Source organism: Pectinophora gossypiella, chromosome 14, assembly GCF_024362695.1.
Source record: "Pectinophora gossypiella chromosome 14, ilPecGoss1.1, whole genome shotgun sequence".
NCBI classification, from domain to species: domain Eukaryota; kingdom Metazoa; phylum Arthropoda; class Insecta; order Lepidoptera; family Gelechiidae; genus Pectinophora; species Pectinophora gossypiella.
The window spans coordinates 1,044,635-1,061,068 of NC_065417.1; the positions used below are offsets into that span (position 1 = coordinate 1,044,635).

Genomic DNA, 16,434 nt, shown 5'->3' on the forward strand with positions numbered 1-16,434 from the left:
AATGCGGCCGCCAATTTGTAAATTGATTTTTGCAGACTCTGTTTTGTAATTAATCTGCGGTGTTCTTTTTAATGGAGGGTGGATAGTTAGAAGCCTACGCCACGGTAATAACTACGGGCTTACTTTCAGTGTTTGTATTTCAAAGTTGTAGGTACCCTATTGGGCAGAAGACAAGAGGGAAACCACTGCCCTATTTTGCCCTAAAAGGTAGCATGGAGGGGAATGCTACACCAACAAGAGAGTGGCTCTTAAATTACTGATTAGTGATGTGAGGTATTATTATATAGTAGCAGTATAGTGCCTTAAGTGCAGCACTAACACACTTGGCTCGACTGTAATAGATGGCGATACGGCTCACCACCAATCACGTCGGTCTAACAGAAAGCTCGGTGAGGTATGGGTAATTAGTTCAACTTGCGACTAATGTATCTCTGACTACCCCAATTGGGACATCCCAATACGACAACATAGTCGTGGGCTTATGTTATGTATGTATGCTATTGACGTTTACGTCAAAAGTAAGGTTTCTTGTTCTTCTTCTCTTTTTATTTATTTAAATTGCTATGTATAACAGTTCTATTATACTAATGTTCTATTTTCACTTACTATTTTTCCATTGACTAACTTGTATACTAATTTTCTTTTCTATATTATAACTATTATACTTATTTGTGATGCGGTGATTGATATTATATCTCTGCAACCTCAACGCTAAACCCCCTGCGCCGCTCTGCCCTAACCCTGACACAGCACCCCGCTCGAACAGTCTTCGTCTTATTATCTCTAAAAGTCACTCCGTCAGTTTGACCACTTCACTTAGTGCAGAGATAACTGGCGAGTTTTTGTCGCGATGGTTGATGCTCATATCGAAGATGGCGGAATGCTGGCATGAAACGGGACGGAATGCGGATGGTAAGCCTGACGTCACGGGGTGTTTGGCCAGAATTGGGAACCTGTTGGTATAGGATCAAGGTCACTAGTTAGTGCAGATGTACCTATCTGTATTTTTTTGCTAAAATAATTTGTTATTGACAAGAAAAGGTGCAAATCGGGTACGCTTAAAAATTTAGATACGTCAGTTAGTGACGTCGACGACAATATGATCGGTTGGTTTTGTGAGTTTTTGTATGTGACCTAAGTATAACTGTTGTTCTTGGTCTCGGCCTCTGGTCCAGTGGTTGAGCGGTTGGGCTCACGATCTGGAGGTCCAGAGTTCGTAGGCCTAGAATATTTTTGTGGTCATTGTCAGCAGCATTCATCAGTTCCTTGCGCGAGTGTTACACCAATAGTATAATTCACGACATAAGTATTCTGAAGTGAGAAACCTTGACCAACAAACCAAAAGTCCTGACTTTGATTTCCGATTTTATCTGACTTAACAAAACATTTTTATTGACTTAGCTAATACTCAATATTTCTTTACAGTTCCCAGCGGAGCACCGTCGTTGGAGTGTGCACCTTCTAACCACTAGGTAAGTTATAAGTTCCGAAGTATCAGGGTTAAAAGGCCACATTGGAACAATTCACCTAAAAAGCAATGTTGTTATTTGAGAGAAATCAGAATCATTTATTCAACGTAATTATCATGGATAAACTTGTTGAAGGTCAATGTAACATTTTTGAATTTACGTCATTTCGCAAGGTGTTATGGCTGAGGAGAAGAAATGACAAGAAACTGCAACAGCAACACATGTTTTAAATCAATGAGGGTGTACATTACTACTTATTTAATAACTAGAGGACATTTGTTGACTTTGAGCACTTACTTTTATATGCTGAAATGTCAAATTGCTTTGATGTAGACCTTTTAGATCCCCAGTACATTTTATTTACGATGCAATGTCCCCTTGATAAATATACGTAAACATAATATGTAGAAATCTTCTATGAATACCAAAGGCAGGAGGGGCGGGCGGGGGTAGACAAAAGAATTGTCGACATTTGCGTAATGAGGGCCGCGGTCTGTGATTTTGTGACGATCACTCGTCGCTGCGTCGGTGTCGTGTTAAACGGCGTGGTGTCATTATATATCATACTAGCTTTTGCCCGCGACTTCGTCCGCGTGGCGTGTTATAAAAGAGAGATCTTTGTGTGTGTGGGAGTGCATGTCAAATTTCAAGCATCTCACTTATGCAGTTTAGATTTTTTCACACAAATTTTTTTTCATGCTAACTCCCATTTTTTAAAACACAGCCATAACTAAACTTTATATTCACTAATTTATGCATGCATGCTAGATTGAAAACATCTACTCATCATCTTATGCGATTTAGATTCTTTCCTACAAACGTTTTTCCCGTTAACTCCCATCCCCGTGAGAATTTTGCAATATCCTGTTGCAACTAAGCTTTAAGTTTATTAAGGTACCTGCATGCCAAATTTCAAGCATCTAACTTAAGTGGTTTAGATTTTTCATACAAAAGCATTTTCTTGTTAATTCCCGTTCCCGTGGGAATTTCGGGAATTCCTTTCTTAGTGCACCTCTACGGTACCTAAGCTACGTCCCTTCTAAATTTCAAGTGCCTACGTTTAGCCATTTAGGCTGTGCGTTGATATGTCAGTCAGTGAGTCAGTCAGTTTCTCCTTTTATATATTTAGATGCCAGCTGTGGTGTTGGTATGTGATTACGGATAATGTGGCGTGTATTGGAACGTAGAGCTTTTTTTCAATTGTAGATTCTGCAGGCTTGAATCACCTGATTGTCCGAAAAAGTAACATGATTCCGTGCTTCGGAGGGCACGTTAAGCCGTTGGTCCCGGCTATTAGCCGTAAAAACACCTCCACCAACCCGCAGTGGAGCAGCGTGGTGGAATATGCTCGGTACCCGCTCCGGTTGATTGAGGGGAGGCCTGGCCCAGCAGTGGGACGTATATAGCCAGTTTATGTTATGTTATATATTAATAAATAATAAAAAAATATTTCCACAAAAAGCCATTATACAACACATTTTAAGTTACAAAGTATGTAAGGGGCAAGTTACAAAATAAACAGTTCAGCTGATGCCTAAACTAGAGTGAAGTGTATGCTATAGGCATTAGCTACCATAGTGTTGCAATCATTCATTTAGATTTTGGACACAGTTTCGTGAACAAGCTATGCTTTATGTTTGACAACATTTCGACTGCAAAAAGAAAAATTATAAAAGTACAGAAATTATAACTTAAAATTAAGATATAAAATATAAAAAAAATTGTGGTGCCTAAAATCAGCACCTTAGTCTTATTAATAGTGGTCATAAAGACGATTTTTACGATAAACGCATAGTTTTCTTTACTCCCTCGAACAGCGAAAATATTCCTAACAACAATTTATAAATGCGCCACTAAACCGCCATGAGACCACTACTTACAGCGTATCTGAATCTAAATGACCCCCGGAGCACCCGCGTGACAATCCCGAGTTCCCGACATGTGGGTCACCCCGGGGCGGAACCAACTAATCATCCCGGAGATAAGGGTGTAATTGCACCTTCCGGGGCCGGTAACACGGTTAGTATGTAGTCACCTTTACTGGCGCTTTGGATACCCGATCGATGACGCAGACTACGAATTCAAATCTCGCTTGACCGTTATAGAGGCGGCTTTAGTTAATGATTACCTAGGCACTAAAGTACTAAATAAAGATTGGAATTCGTCAAAACGGGACAACGCTAGGGAGATGATTGTTAGAGGCGGTGATAATTCTGGCAAATAAAATAAAATCGAGATGGTGTTAAAGCGGATTGTATTGGATAAAGCTAGGATAGGATAGGAGACAAAAAAAACGTGGCTCGTCGGCAAAGTCCATGGCGTAAGCAATTAATATTGCCAGAGCAAATAATACCTATTCAAATATTTTATTTTCACACCTTAATAACGTCCATAAAAAAATAATAAATATGTAGGTACAAAAAATATTAATATAATAATTACAAAAATATAAAACACAGTACAATACTATTACAGTATAAAAATGTATTATGACATTGATGTTGCCAACAATGATGATGATGATGTCCTGTCCAAAAGATTGTTCTATTTATAGGGATGATGATGGGCTGGTAACCTGTACAACCATAAGGTTTATCATAACCATACATACATACCTACATAAACCGGGGTAAGCAGAGACTATAGAATTCCATCACCTAACATAACCATATTTTTTTATAAAATTATGAGGAAACTCATATTCCCGATTCCGGATACCAATACCCTTCGCGGGTTGGAAGGTCAGACAGGCAGGCGCTTCTGTAAAAAACCGGACCTGTCAGATCTTTAGGTTAGGACGGTTAGGTAAGCGGTTTCTATGAAACCGGAATAACGCTAGGGTGACAGTCAAGACAAACCAACTGGGCATCCTCAGGCCTATAGTCTTAAACGTAGTACCGGGCCTTCAGCGCTCTCCATTTGTCCGGCCAAGTAGTTAATGCCATCAGCGGCAAATCTACAATAAGTCACGTCAAAAAAAAGGGAGACAATCGCTTGTTGCTCTCGCCACCATAATTTGTTGGTTTACAGGTGTCACTTCTGTCTGGGTTGTGTGCATAATTTGTTTCTATACTCTCTGATCGATGGAAACTCTGAGCAGTTTAGACTTAATTTGATTATTTGAGGGTTGTACCGGTCGTTTAGTATACGGAACACGTTGCTAACGTCACGGTACGAATTTGCTGATTTTCTGACAAGCTATATCGGCAGAGTTAAGTAAAAGCTTATGTTGTTGCTGATATAAATACATTGATAGGGATTAATCGGGGTGGAGGAAATCACAAGTGGTCAGTAGGACTGACATGCGCTACGTGATAAAATTTTGACACGATCATTTTATGGATTCTGGCGATATCGTTATGTCGTTTTATCCAAATAAGTCATGTCGTTTTGTCAAAATACGAACAAAATCACGTGGTACGCATGTTAGGAAAAAAAGAAACTTATCGATTTCGACAAAATTTATTGAATCGATCGATGATTTTATCACGTTGCCCTGCAGAAAACAGCGAGCTGAAGGCGGTAGATACTGGTTAGTGTAGATCCGATGGATGTACCTCTGACTAGCCCACACATAGTTGGCGCCACTGAAGTGGCGTTTTCATCCTGAATAAGATCGCAATATTTTCTCTAGTATACAGAATGTTAGTGGCATCGTAACGAAAAAAAAATGGAACGTCTATTTTATTGTACTAAATACGATGGTAAGTGTTTTTCTTGTCGCAAATGTTTAAGTAAGATTTTGAATTTTTACTGTGCCGCAATGTAAGTCGAACAACGCGCAACAGACGCTAAACCTACGCGATAAGCTCATAACCATAAATATACTTGGGGTAGTCAGAGGAACATTCAAATTCAAAATTCAAAAATTCAAACGTGATATATACATGACATACATTATCATTGTCATTATCATTGTGTCTGTCACATTATAATATAGCCTGTGTAAGTCTTCTTGTATCGTGTGGATTGTGAGGTGGATTAACAACCCCATCAACCCTATATTACCTATAGTTACGTCACGTCACAGGCCTACCCTCAATTAACAAGACTGGGTATGGAGTATAACTCTGCCACACTACTCTATAATGGTAAACAGGGTGTTGATATCGTAACGAATACTGAGGGGGATGAATTCAGACCATCATTCTGAGTTGTCATGGAATGTGGAATGTCCTGAAAATTAAAAAAAAATAACACTTTTGCGTCGGAGTTCCACTTGATATCAACTCAGAATAATGAACTAAGAAAGTTTTTGTTACGATGTCACTAACACCTTATATAGTTTCTGTATTATATTTTAATCAGTAAATGAAGTAACTAGGGGTTGGTCGGTTTATTTGTTTCATGGTCTGTCTGGGGTCACAGACCGATGTGAGCCTGGAATTATTTCCTCAATTACATTCGCAATGTTTCCTCTTCACATCACCCGTATAGGCTGCCTCGGGCGCTACCCGGCGGTTCATTCGCTAAACTGTATGCGTGTGTTCAGTTATACGTCCATTGCCTGTAAAGGTGTATGTGTATGTGAGCGTTTGTGTATGTATGTACATACATACATAAGGGAGATGGATCCCGGAGAAGAATTTGAGGATGCATCGGAAGTTGTGAAGGAACCGGAGCCGCGAACGTCTCTACCGCCAGATGCCTCGGCCCGAGCGAGGAGAGGTCATGTAAGGAATAAGAACAAGTACAGGGTATTTTTATAATTGTTGGGGGAATATGTAATATAGGTACATGTATACAGTGTTAGAAGTAAATGTTCTTGTGGGTAAAAGCCTAATAAATCTGTCAGTAAACTCCAACCGTGGGTTTACTCTTTAGGGATAAGAACACGCCTATTTCCCGTTAGGGTAAGTCATCATCATCATCACCCCATTAACATCCCCACTGCTGGGGCACGGGCCTTCCCTATGGATAAATAGGGAGATCGGGCCTTAAACCATCACGCGGGCCCAGTGCGGATTGATGGTTATTAACGACTGTTAATGCAGCCGGGACCAACGGCTTAACGTGCCCTCCGAAGCACGGAGGAGCTCGAGATGAAAACTTTTTTTTTGTGGTCACCCATCCTATGACCGGCCTTTGCGAAAGTTGCTTAACTTCAACAATCGCAGACCGAGCGCGTTTACCGCTGCGCCACCGAGCTCCTCGTTAGGGTAGGTAAAGGCCAAGAATTCCACTTACTACGATCCTGACACACTTTCGCTTCTTCCACTCTCATCAAAGACTTCATGCATGCTCGCCGGTTTAGAGTACTCTTGACTTGGCCAGTCTTGAAACATCCTGGGTTTGATCGAGGTTCGTCTAGGCCGCAGTGGAGCAGCGTGGTGGAGTGTGATCCATACCCTCTCACGTTGATTGAAGGGAGGATTGTGCCCAGCAGTGGGACGTATATAGGCTGTTTATGTATGTATGTATCTAGGACTCCTCTTCCAACTCTACCACTTACACCCGCTTCATAAACGAACACTCAATGTACATCATTCAGTTTTTAATGCAACTTCAGAATTCGAATTGGCGCTCCGACCAAATTACCCGGGCATACAAAATTTCGACTAAAAAACAGATTAATTTGGCGTTTGTTTGTGAATTTCATAATAATTGTTGTGACTGTTTAGCGAAGTTTTTGTTGAATCCAGTTAGGATTACGAACCCTCGCCCGGTGGGGTGGCACAGGGAAATTCGGTAGAGAAATTAACCGTTCATTGGGTACGGGGATATTGTATTTTGGGATGTTTGAAATTAATTTTGGACTCGTAAAAATTGCCGCCTAGACAGAGTACTGCGGGGCGGAAGGCAAGAGGGAAACCACTGTCCTATTTTTCCCTAAAAAGTAGCGTGGGGAAATGCTACACCGACAAGCGCGTGGCTCGTAAATTAGTGATGTGTGAAATTAATGCCTGCTGGATTGGGAGTAGAAAAATAACGGAATCAGCTACTTACAGTAAGTTATATTTACTAAAATGTATACAGTGATTTAGAACCCGATCCGGGATTCAAACCCATGACGCTGCGATGTACTCGTAAGTTACGCGTTCTACGAAAGGGACTGTCAAGGAATTCCATGCGCTTCAAAACTGAGACCACAAAATGATCTAAAATGTCAGGTTGGTAATAAGTCTTCTTCTTCTATCGAGTGGGTTGTAAGGTAGATTACCAACCCCATCAACCCTGGTGTCAGGTTTACTATTGAGCCGCCGATACATCAGTAAGTAGTAACCGGGACCAACAGCTTAACATGCCTTCCGAAGCACGCATCAGCTTACTTTTAGACAATAAGGTGATCAGCCTGTAATGTATCCCTTAGTTTGGCTAGGACCATCACAAAGTGATTTTTGTTATTTGTCCCCACCGGGATCTGAACGCTGAAACCACTGCACCACTACCACTACCCCAATTGGGATATAGTCGTTGTTGGCGTCAGATCTGGCAATCTCCGTTGCCTAGGTATTGTTGATTATGGCGCTTAGCAACGGGGATGTAAGTTAGGTTTTTTTTTACATTAAGTATTATAATTTTGTGATCTTTTAAGCTTTATTATACATTAATACTGAGTTGGTCATCTTTCATATCGCTCGCTAATAGTCGTGAGCGTATGTTAAGTTAATATTTATGTTAAGTAGCTTACGTTTGTTCAATGTAAAAATTCAAATGGAATCCCTCTAGCATGTAAATGAAATTGAAATGTGCTCGAAATTGAAACAAATAATTAATTTAAATTAAAGGTAATTAACAGTATTCCTGTTTATTTTCGTTGTTTCACTAAAATGCTCGGTGAAGGGCGGGTGCTTTGTTCATCAACGCGATAGATTACCTCTGCATTGGGAATAGTCGTGTTGACAATTCAAATTCAGAAATAGGATTACAATTAATTTATCTTTTGTTAATTGGTGTAACGCCATTAGAATGATGCGGGCAACTGACTCTCTACTTAGTAGTTTAATCTTCAAGTTTACTGTAGAGTTTGATAAACTTTTCATAAAACAATCTGGTGAAAATAATTCTAAGTAGGTAGGTACATAATTTTGCGCTCATCAGGGTTTTGAGCTTATACGTAGGTATGTATGTTTAAAGCAAATAAAAACCTACGTGGTACATAAGTACATTGTAATGGAATAGAGGGGAGTAGGCGAGAGCAGGTAGTTTATATTGCAATGAAGTGTTCCACTGTCCCGGGTTCGCATTCCGACTGCGAACCATTCGCATTAACGGTCTGGACTGGCTCCTATTGTGAGCTTTTGTAGTTATAGGTAGGTATGTTGGTGTGGGTGTGTGTAGGATAGTGGCTGTGTGTGTAAAAGTTATTAAAAGTTTGCGATTGCTATTAAGGGAGAAAGGTGATAGTAATGATAAAACACGGAGAAATGAAAAAAGTTACGCTTATTAAAATTATAATGAATCTACAAAAAGTAGGTTATGTTCAATCTAATTTTAATATCGACACAAAATTAACCCATCTAATTCCAAAACAAAAATACAATAACAAACTTTCACTAATGACAAGAGTGCGCGCGCGGAGCTTTGGGGCTCGCACCGGCCGCCCCGCGCCGTGCGAGCCAGTCTGCCGGCGACCGTCGACCGGTAAACGCGTGTCGCTCGTCGCGCCAACTTTACGCGAGTGTTGTGAGTGAGTGATGATGCTGCGCGCCGGGGCCCTGCTCGCCACCGCGGCGCTCGCGCTGGCGGCGTCCCCGCCCGACCCTTGCTACGAGGACGGCCGTCCGCGCCGCTGCATCCCCGACTTCGTCAACGCCGCCTTCGGAGCCCCCGTGGTGGCTTCCTCCGTGTGCGGCCGCCGCGGGCCCGAGCGCCTGTGCGACCCTCCCGGCGAGCAGCCCGCCGAGGCCGCGTGCCGTGTGTGCGACGCCGCGCGCTCCGACCGCCGCCATTTCGCCACGCACCTCACCGACCTCAACAACCCTCACGACGTCACCTGCTGGCGCTCCGGCGCACTCGCCCCGGCCTCCTACGACTCTCCTCCCGACAACGTCTCGCTGACCCTCTCCCTCGGCAAGAAGTACGAGCTGACCTACGTCAGCCTGCAGTTCTGCCCGAAAGCAGCCCGACCGGATTCTGTCGCGATCTTCAAGAGCGCCGATTACGGGGTGACCTGGCAACCGTTTCAGTTCTACTCGAGCCAGTGCAGAAGGGTGTACGGGAGGCCTAATAAGGCGACGGTGACTGCCGCCAACGAGCAGGAGGCTCGATGCTCAGATTCGCACAGATTGACCGGGGAGAGCGCCGGGGGTGCGAGGTTGGCGTTTAGCACTTTGGAAGGTCGCCCGAGCGCGGCCAACTTTGATGTTTCCCCGGTGTTGCAAGACTGGGTGACGGCGACAGACGTGCGGGTGGTGTTCAACCGGCTGCACATGATGAACGAGGGCGAGGAGGTGGACAGCAAGAAGCAGGCGGCCGCGGGGACGCAGCATTACGCGGTTTCCGATTTCGCGGTCGGCGGTCGATGCAAGTGTAACGGCCACGCGTCGCGCTGTATCCCGATGAAGGAGGGCGCTGCCACCCCCGGCACGGGCGTGCAGCAGCTGGCGTGTGACTGCAAGCACAACACGGCAGGCAGGGACTGCGAGAGGTGCAAGCCTTTCCACTTCGACCGGCCCTGGGGGCGCGCCACGGCTCGTGACGCCAACGAATGCAAAGGTAAGATTCCTTTTTTTAACTAGTTTAACTTTCTTTTCTTTTATTTATTTTCTTTTATAGGAGATTTAAATTGGTTTCCATCTAAGAAATTAAGTTGTTTAGTGCACGGTATAAAGTTTTATATCGTTACTCCAGTTGGACTAATGGGAACTTGGCCATGTTACTTTTATTATCACGACTGCGTTTGTAAAGTAATTAGATGATGTTTATTTAGTTGTGTTTTATCTTGAAGTAGGTAGATTGGAAAGTTTCGTTTTATAACTAAATCTTGGGCGAATGAAATAACACGTAGTACAGATGTTATTAGATAAGATGATCTAGGTAGACCACGAAATAGAAGAAAGAGAATAGAAGGGAGAAGTGAGCGTGAAACGCGCGCCATACCAGTAGGTATGAGCAAATAGTTCATACTTCCACTTTGCACTTCACTCATCCGCAAACTTTATGCCTTCTTATCACAGGAAGGCTAAAAACCTTAGTATGATCGGCTACTTATCAAAAAATACTTTTGTATGCAGTATCTTATAAAAGTAATGCTAAAATTGCAGCCATAAAAAAACATAAAATAATTATGATACATTGCCCGTAAAGTGGCTATGAAATTTGAAAAGCAGTAGAGCTAGGTATCGTACATATCTGTTTGTAGGAGTAGGTAGTTAGTAAAAGATAGTGGTTCTCATACAAAATGCGCGTTAGGACCTTTCCATTGTCTTTCTTCTACCTATTTCGTGTAAGTACCCTGGTACCTACCTAGAAAGGAAGAATACAAATACCTACCTACTTTTTTGCACCAAAACAAGGACATAATTACCTACATTAAGACTTGTCTAAGTAGCTACAACGAAAGGTACGAAGCACTAAGTAAAGATTGAGAAACCGTTACAACCGGGATCTTTGGATGGTGATATATCTAGCCATTAGACCAGACGTCGAAAATACTCAAAATCTGTTTCATTTGCATTTTTTCTAAGGACCTGGCTCTCTATTTAATACCGTATAAGTAAATACAGATTCACAGAAGCCCAACGGACTACGGATAATCAAATAAAACTCATATCCTGTTTACCGAGAAAGTCTTATTTGTATAGAGGAAAATCTGTAAGGACATTATCCTCTTAAAAATACCGTCGCCAAGATATGTCCAATATTTTTGTAATCTTTCTGATGGCAAATAAAAACATTTAGATAATAAATGTCTCAACAAAAACAGTATGTAATGTACACACAACATTACATCCATCATAGTACCTACCTATTCTGTCTTGTGTATTTTAAATCATGTTATTGACTTTTTTTGTGTGTGGTGTCCTTTTTTTAATAAACAATTTCTATTCTATTCTATGCTAAAAAAAGACATAAGTTCTCTTAAAAGTATGTAGAAGAGTAATTTTCGCTACCTACCTTTTCTCGTTTCGGAAGTTACCATGGAGAAAAAAACAGTTTAAAATATGATTTTAATTCAAGAATAATATACAGCATATATACCTAACATAAACAAAGCGAATATATAAAATGATGGTTGGTCTGGCAGAGAAAGACCTAGAAGAACTTACACTGACCAAACTGGAGATGTCCTTAGAAAAGGTTTAGTACGATCTATTCTGAACCGGCGTGCGTGTATGAAACGATTGACGAATGTGTAGGAAACAAGAGAAATGTGTCAGGATCGAAGCGAATGGAATTCCATAGTCTCTGCTTACCCCAGCGAGAAATAGGCGCGAGTTTATGTATGTATTTATGTAAGATAAAAAGAGATAAACGACATGAGAAAATAAAGAATATACAATAGGCCGAAACGGATAGATAATAAAAAAATGATAATAAACAATTCGGCAACAAGATGAAATCAACAAAATTAAGAACAAGCTCACGACTATATCCCAATGGGGTAGTCAGAGGTACTCGCAAGATGAACTAAGTAGCCACACACACCTCACCGAGCTTTCCGTTAGACCAACGAAAAAAAACAAAATCAGGAAAATAAACAAATAGCATAAGAAAGAACTGTCAAAGAAAGCACTAATGAAGATGATATTAAAACAGTTAAAAACCATTTTGAAATTCGCCGTCGCGTCGGCCATAATTATAAGACAAGATATAAAAATAAGATCTTATAAATAGTTTACTTCTGGAATAAATTTATGACGCAGACATAAAGTGATAGGACAAAGTAATTGATAATAAATTGTAAAGAATATATCATTTAGTTGTAAAACTTAATTACGTGATAGTTGTAATGGGGCGTAAATCAATTTAAGGGACGATGCTGTTTGGAATATTAAAGAAGTTATTAATTAATTTTATTAATCCTAAAGGTCTGTAGCCGTGGTATAACGCTTGCCTCTCACTTTGAGGTCGCAGGTTCGAATCCAGCACAGGCCTAAACCAATGATTGCCGAATTTGTTATCGAATTCATGTTTGGATCATAAATGATTATCACGTGCGGTGAAAGAAAACATCGTGAGGAAACCCACATTCCCGAGAAATGCATTTCGGAGGTATGTGACGTAAGCTTTATTGGGCTAGCTTTTCCCTTTGCGGGTTAGAAGGTTAGACAGGCAGTCGCTTCTGTAAAAAATCGGATCTGTCAAATCTTCAGATTAGGTAAGCGGGCCCTGTAAAAAACCGGATAATGAATCCTAAAGGTCTGTGCCCACTACACCGTATACTAGGAGCATAACCGTCCCGGCACAGGCAAAAAATATTCTTTGTATGAATTTCGCCGCCGTATCGCCGTCTATAATGGTCGAGCCAACTCTTTACTTATGCATACATAATATTAGGTACCCACAAAGATGTAAGGAAAATCCTAAGAAACCACTTAATAGTATATGAAGCAAGTTGTAAAAGGTTTAAAATGATTGCCCGGAGGAGGGCAGAGCTCAGACGAGATTACTCATACCCTCAAGCGTTACTTAGCTTGATAAACCTTTACAAATAGACGCTGCAATCGCAAAATTAGCCGAGCGGTCGACTAATGCTTTAGGGTATTATGATTATCATTGATATCAAAACTACATACTATATAACCCCAGCCTACCTGTTTGTGGATAGACATAATTATAACATACTATCACCCCTATATCCGCCTTATACTAAACATAGTAAATAGGTATATGCACCAGCGTTGCCAGACGTCCCGATTTTGGCGGGACGTCCCGATTTTTAAATCCAAATTTAATGTCCCGCGCGGGACAGGCTCAGTCCTGCTTTGCGGGAATAACTCGACCGTGCGTGGAACGTACTGAGAAAGCGCGGGCGGATGGCACAGACAAGCGTGGACTGGAAATTTTGATTTTGATTTCCGTTTTATTTTATTCAGAAGACGAATAAGACTCAACTATTTAACGATAGGGTAAATCTGATTAAAAATATCATATTTTTGTTAAAATACATTTTCTATGGATATTTTTGCTATCTATTGTCACGTAAACTTAATTTGAACTCAAATTAAAAGATAAATATTCAAAAATGTTTTATTATATACGTTTTTTTTACTATGTCCCGCTTTTGACGAAAGAATCCCGCTTTTTTTTCACTCAAAAGTCCCAAAATCCCGACTTGGCAAAAAAAAAATCTGGCAACTAGCCTATAGAATCACATCGTAGGTCACGTGTTCTCAAAACAGGGCGCAATTTTTTAAACTACTTATTTTTTTTATAAAATTGTCGATTTGTTTATAAAGCCTTTGTGTAAAGCTTAAACGTGGAAATCCCTTGATGTTGGTATTCATTTTAACATCAAATATTCTTGAGTAAACTCTACCTATTTAATTTTGAGAGATTTGTTTCCGTAATGAAAATATAATGAGGATAGAATTACACTGAAGTAATATTAACATAATAGGGTCGTGTACTAGGTTCAAGATAAATTATGAAATTCTGATTACTAAATAAAGACACATCTAAAACTAACGAAAAACATTTTCTTTTTTCTATTAAACTTATTTATGAATTTTAATCAAGAAAAACGTAATAATAAGTCCGACATTTTGTCACGTTTTTCTATGACGTCACAGAGTGCTTTTTCATACAAATTCCATAGTAATTTCGTGTTTTGACGTTTAGTGAAAAGTAACTGATTTGACTAGTTGGAAACTAGCCTATACACCCTAAGGCTACAAAAACTCATCACAATAATATTAGCTTAGGGCCATATCTCACTAGGACACAATGGTAGCTCCACTACAGTCGCGCTGCCAACAAAATGTATATAGTTGACACCTGGCCACAGATTAGATAATAGTTTCTGGGCCTATTTAAAAAATATATCACGTACTTACACACATAACACACAGATACTGGTAAGATTCATTTAAGTACCTAGATTAGGCATCACAAACTACTCTTAAGCAGCTACTTTTTATATATCTATCTTTTAAGTGACAATACAAATTCATTGGCTGTATGGGCTACATTCCCTTTGCCTAGTACGGGCAAAAATATCAAAAAGAAACATTGATTGCAGAAACGTCAGACATGTGACATTTAGAGCTTGTATTCGAACTAATCTCTCAGATTTACAAACCATCATGTAAAGATGTCCCAAAAACGGCTTTATAGCATAATTTAATTAACAAACCTTTCAAAAAATCGCGTAATATTGCCTATAATGCCTTTAAAAGAATTTAACGAGTAGTAAAGGTCTAAATAAGTCGTTGGGTGCAGGATTTGTGAGGATGTCATGAATGTGGAGGTAAATTTATGGTAAGACTGGTGTCGTCACAAATCATAGGTGCGTGGGCGCATCGTATTATCATGGTGAGTTTGTTAGCTCTATGCATTGTGGCTTTGCATCGTGGATAGACAACCTTTGGGGTATTGAGCGATATTTAAGTTTATTCTTTTCTTATTAAAATTCGTGGTAGCCATGTTTGGAAAACGCGTGAATTGTGACTTACTTTGGATCACAGATTTGTGTCCGGTTAATGGCAATAGAGTCGCTCCCTATTGCATGGTACTTAAACATAGAAGTGTGTAAGTATACTATACATCTCTGCATTTCCCGTCGAGGATACAGGCACCATCATTGGAAAAACGTAACACTACTGACCAATTTAAATTAACAATTGATGTAGGTACTACGTAAAGCTTTTCTTTTACACAGACAATAAGTTCCGATATCGTAAAAGTGCTAGGTTTCATAGTAGGTTTTAAGAAAAGACAAAAACAAACCTTGTTTTTTTCTACCCTAAGTTGGGCACCTCTGTCTAAATAGTAGTGATAAGTTAGCATGAAATAATGAATAACACTACGTATAGAACGGCAACTCTCCGCTCCTGTGACGGCACATCTATGACGTCACAGTGTGCTTTTTCATACAAATTCATATTTATTCAATTCATAGTAATGACGTTTGACGTTTAGTGAAAAGTAAGTTATTTGACTAGTTGGAAACTAACCTATACAGGTTACGTCACATATCTCTGATAACACATTGGGTATTGTGGGTCTAACGATGTTTCCTTCATCGCTGAGCACGTGATAATCATTTAAAATCCGAATATAACTTTGATAATAAACTCGAAAATTATTGGTTTGGGGCCGAGCTGTATTTGTACCCACGATCCCACAATGAGAGTAAAGCGTTCTTCCAACTATTTAAAAGCCACGCTCTTGTCGGTGTAGCATTCTCCATGCTAATTTTTAGGGAAAAATAGGGCAGTGGTTTCCCTCTTGCCTTCCACCCCGCAGTACTCTCGTGTGACGCGAGTAGGATGGCGCCCAGAGTAGTCTATTTCAAAGCCGTACTAGGACTCCTGTTCTCAGCCTCTGAATAGACTACTCCTATAAAACAAATATCAGCGAATCACCCAAAAAAAAAAAGCAAACGTAAACCTGAAGACAATCCCAAAACAACGTATTTAGTGGCCGCCTATCACAATCAGATAATGTCTCGCTACCCCCTTTCAATCCGGGATCCGTCCGGCGAACTTGGTTTCGGATCCGTAAATATCCGGGCCTGATAGATGGGGGTCCGGAGTCGATCTGTTCGGACCTGTAGGGTACCAGGCATTGCTAGCGAATAAGCGATAAGCGGTGAAGTAAGTACGTAGATAGCTATTCAAGCCTATATTTACTCTCGTTATCAAGCAACACTCGTTTGCATATGAGATGAGAAATCTATGAAAGAGTCACTTACTGAGCAGTTTTCAAAATAGTGACTCAAATGTCTTTATTCTTACTCAAATTCACTTGAATTGGGTTGTTCTAGGTTCAATATAAATTATGAAATTCTGATTAATACTAAATACAGACAGATTTAGCACTAACGAAACACTTTTTCTTTTTTCCATTTAACTTATTT

The 16,434-nt window shown here is 40.4% G+C and overlaps 1 protein-coding gene and 1 long non-coding RNA gene across 6 annotated transcripts in view; one reads left to right on the top strand and one right to left on the bottom strand.

The window, feature by feature from the left end:
* The window catches only part of LOC126372601 (uncharacterized), a 290,379-nt gene that overhangs the window by 110,920 nt on the left and 163,025 nt on the right, over positions 1 to 16,434 (bottom strand). The gene's annotated exons all lie outside the window — the stretch shown is intronic.
* LOC126372467 (netrin-B-like) overlaps positions 9,046 to 16,434 on the top strand; it is a 215,986-nt gene continuing 208,597 nt past the window's right edge. For both annotated transcript variants that reach the window (XM_050018244.1, XM_050018245.1), the window contains exon 1: positions 9,046 to 10,127. In XM_050018244.1, coding sequence (XP_049874201.1) covers positions 9,107 to 10,127 — 1,021 coding nt within the window. In that variant the 5' untranslated portion in view covers positions 9,046 to 9,106. The remainder of the gene's footprint in view (positions 10,128 to 16,434) is intronic.